A 3,767-nucleotide genomic window follows, 5' to 3' on the forward strand; every position below is an offset into this window, starting at 1 on the left:
TATCCTCGCCAAAATTTGGACAGTTTTCAGATTGATGTCCGGTGGCATCGCAAAGGCCACACTGGCGGATCTTCTTCGGTATAGTCAAGCCCGACAGAAGTTCCTTGAGTTCATTCATGCTCTTCTCCATCGTTTTCTCCAAATTAGACATCTCCCCTTTTTCTTCAGCTTTCCTTGGCTTGTCCAGATTCCTTTCATGCCCTTCATCACGCGATTCTTCTGCCATGGTGCCCAATAGTTGGAAGACTTCCAACGGGGTTTTGCTCATCAATGACCCATTACAGGCTGCTAGTACCAGACTGCGATCATTCCTCCGCATGCCCTTTACAAAACTCTCCACCTGATCTTTTGGAGAGATCTGGTGATGGGGGCAATTGCTTAACATTCTCTTGAATCTCGTCCAGTATTCGTAGAAGGATTCTAGCCCATCTTGCCTGATGCTGCGGATATCCCATCGCATCCGCTCCACTCGTGCTGCTGGGAAGAATTCTTCCAAGAAGGCTTGTTGCAGTTGTACCCATGTAGTGACACTGCCCTCGGGTAGGTCATACAACCATCTTCTTGCATTGTCCACCAGGGTAAAAGGGAAGAGTATCAACTTGACATACTCTTGCTGTTCGTCATTTGATTGGTGCATGATTGTCATCTCAAAATCTTGGAGATGAGTATGAGGGTCATCTCCTTGATATCCATTGAACTTCGGTAAGATTTGAAGCAATGATGGCTTCATGTCATACCGACGAGGTGCGAACGGATTGGCGGGTAAAGTGATTCCGTTCGGCCTCAAGTTGAGGTTAGTTGGATATGCCAACTGTCTGAGGGTCTGCTCCGGTACGGCTTCTGCATGCTCTGCTTCTTCTGCCATAGCTTCGCGTCTCGCTATCCGTGCTCCTGCGCGTAGTCGTCTTTCGGTGCGATCAATATCAGGGTCAAACACCAATGCTCTTACAGCTCTACGAGTTCCACGCATACACCAGTAGCGGAAGATGGAATGAGGAGAGAACAAAATTGCTGCGCGTCACTCCCCGGCAACGGCGCCAATTTTGACACGCACCCGTCGTGCGGTGCGGACAAAATACTTGTGTATGCCCAGTACAGACAATACACGCTCCTACTTCTCACAACAAGAACTTAGTCTTAATGGCAAGCGTAGGGTCGAATCCCACAGGGAGTGAGGAACCACTTTGTTCTCCTACGACAAACTGAGGTGTCACAATTCTCAATCTGTATACGCTGCACAAGAAATAAACAAGATCAATAATAACAAGGGGTGAGGTTATTCGGTTAGGTCATAACTGTTGTTAACATTCGTTTCGGTCATAGGCACACTGATGATCCGTCTATGATCCATACAATTCCAAGGCGTGGCCCAAAGACATTGGGGCGTTTCAAGGAATTGTACTTCTCATATAGGATGGTTGATCTCATTATGGTCACTTGGTCCGAAGGTCACACAATCCCCGGTCACAAGGCAGTGCTTCACTCCTCCTTAGATAGTAGCCATACCCGTTACTCACCAAGTATGGCCCTCACCAACCTTCTCTCCCGAGGTCCCCAACTTTGCGCTTTTGGTGACACATGCCTCCTGGACTCAACTATTTCCAGCTTTGTCAGCCGACCAATCATAGACATGCTATGGCGCCGAGATTGCTTTCCTCGTTTGATAACCATGGCTTTATGCCTCGTCACAGTTGATGGATAGTCTCTAGAGAAGCCCCAAGACTGAGGAGGGACAGTGTATCCCATCAATCCACTCCCCACCTTCCGGATCTGCAACGCCTTTTGTTGACGCTGCTCAGCTACTCGGTCTTGGGCATACCGATTGTTGTATCTTGGTATACCCTGGCCTTTGCTTGACATGGGCAGCGTTTTACCGAACGGAGATCACCCGTTAGGCCCCTACTGCTCATGGTTTCGAACAGATCCTTCCGGAACTACGAGATTCAACCGAAAGAACAAGTGCCTCACGAATGTTTACATGTTAACAACAATTACTTCCACCCCCTAAAACCTCACCAAGGGAATTACTCACACATAACACAATTCATAAATGCAAAAAGAATTAAACACATGATAGAACGAAATGAAATGCTGAAATAGATAAAATAGTACCTAGGCTTCAAGCCTTCGAACTTGTCCAGAAGTAATAACACAACGGAAAAGGGAAAATACGGAATTGTAAAATGTTTTGGATGCCACACACGGCGATCTTAAAATGATAACTAAAGTAACAAAAGTTTCAAGGGGTCCAAGAAGTTGTGCACGCTGCACACTGTTTTGCTTTTATACTGCCGGATGGTAAAGGCCTAACCCTAGCTGCGCCGGTTCCAAATCTTCGCTGAGATCTTCCTTCCTTAATTAACTCGATCTTTGATTGATCCTGATTGAAGATGGCGTCCAGCTGCAAGCTTAGTCAACCCTTCCCATTCTTTCGATCCTTCCAGTTTCTTCTTCAACCTTCCGCTTGTTCCATGAGATCTCCGAGATTGACCTTCCTTTTATGGCTCTGGCTGTCTGCTTCTTCTGGTAACGATCAGACTGACTGCTCTTATCGGTGTGGCTCATACCAGGTGGTTGCTCCAGGTTCCCATGCCCCAAGTTGAATTGGAGAGGTACTTGTTGGCCGAAGCTCCATGCTGGTAAACATGACTTAGCAATCTGGGCTCGGTAGTGCCCATTCTGATCGCATTTCTTCCGTTTCCGCTCTACTGACCTTCCTTCCTTCACAACTTCGTTTTTCCCCCGGACAGACCTGAACTGACACAAATAAAGGAAAAAAGAGGGCCAAATGGCCCAAAAGTCGAAGACGCATCATTGATCCAACACTATACAGAGGAATGATTGGCAGTTTGCTTTATCTAACTGCAAGTAGACCTGATATTCTGTACAGTGTAGGAGTGTGTGCTAGGTACCAAGCTCAGCCAAAGGAGTCACATTTGAAGGCTGTTAAACGCATCATACGCTATGTTGCTGGAACATCTGAACTTGGAATGTGGTATTCCAAAGACACTAACTCTAACATTGTTGGATTTAGTGATGCTGATTGGGCAGGTGATGCTGATGACAGAAAAAGTACAAGTGGAGGATGTTATCTCTTGGGAAACAATGTTGTGTCCTGGTCAAGCAAGAAACAAAATTGTGTTTCGCTCTCTACTGCTGAAGCCGAATACATTGCTGCTGGCAGTTGTTGTGCTCAACTTCTTTGGCTCAGACAGATGTTGGACGACTATGGTATGGAAAGTAACATCTTGACTGTCATGTGTGACAACACTAGTGCTATAGACATTTCTAATAATCCTGTTCAACACTCTCGCACAAAGCACATTGATATTCGTCATCATTTTATAAGAGATCTTGTTGAGAAAAAGCTCATTGTGTTGGAATACATTCCTACTGAAAAACAACTTGCTGATATTTTTACCAAGGCTTTAGATTTTGAGAGATTCTCCCATCTTAGGAAGTCTCTCGGTTTGTGCTGCATTTAAGTGTTCTTGCATGTGAGATGTTAGGACTTAGGTTTTCTTTGTTGGATCCTAACATCTTCATTTTTTTCTTGTGTTTGTCTTTTTTTTTTCTTTTCTTTTGTTTAGGCATATGCATGTTGGAGCCTGTGTTACTGACAGTGCAATGTCCATGTTGGTTGGTTTGATGTTTTTCGGTTTAACCGGTTTATGCTGTGTTCTTTTAGCAGATGTTGAATAAAAAAAAAATTGATGTTATAAGACCAGTAGCACAAGAGTGAGGCTTAATGGTCATAAAACATCTGA

At 45.0% G+C, this 3,767-nt stretch overlaps 1 protein-coding gene across 1 annotated transcript; it reads left to right on the top strand.

The window, feature by feature from the left end:
• The first annotated feature begins 2,837 nt into the window (after positions 1 to 2,837).
• Positions 2,838 to 3,485, top strand: LOC131022939 (secreted RxLR effector protein 161-like). The gene has a single exon (XM_057952480.1). It carries the CDS (start codon positions 2,838 to 2,840, stop codon positions 3,483 to 3,485), a length of 648 nt encoding a protein of 215 aa, XP_057808463.1.
• The last annotated feature ends 282 nt before the right edge of the window (positions 3,486 to 3,767 follow it).

Source organism: Salvia miltiorrhiza, chromosome 4, assembly GCF_028751815.1.
Source record: "Salvia miltiorrhiza cultivar Shanhuang (shh) chromosome 4, IMPLAD_Smil_shh, whole genome shotgun sequence".
NCBI classification, from domain to species: domain Eukaryota; kingdom Viridiplantae; phylum Streptophyta; class Magnoliopsida; order Lamiales; family Lamiaceae; genus Salvia; species Salvia miltiorrhiza.

Coding starts and splice junctions, on each gene's coding strand:
- LOC131022939 (XM_057952480.1), top strand. CDS start 2,838: ATGATTGGCAGTTTGCTTTATCTAACTGCAAGTAGACCTGATATTCTG.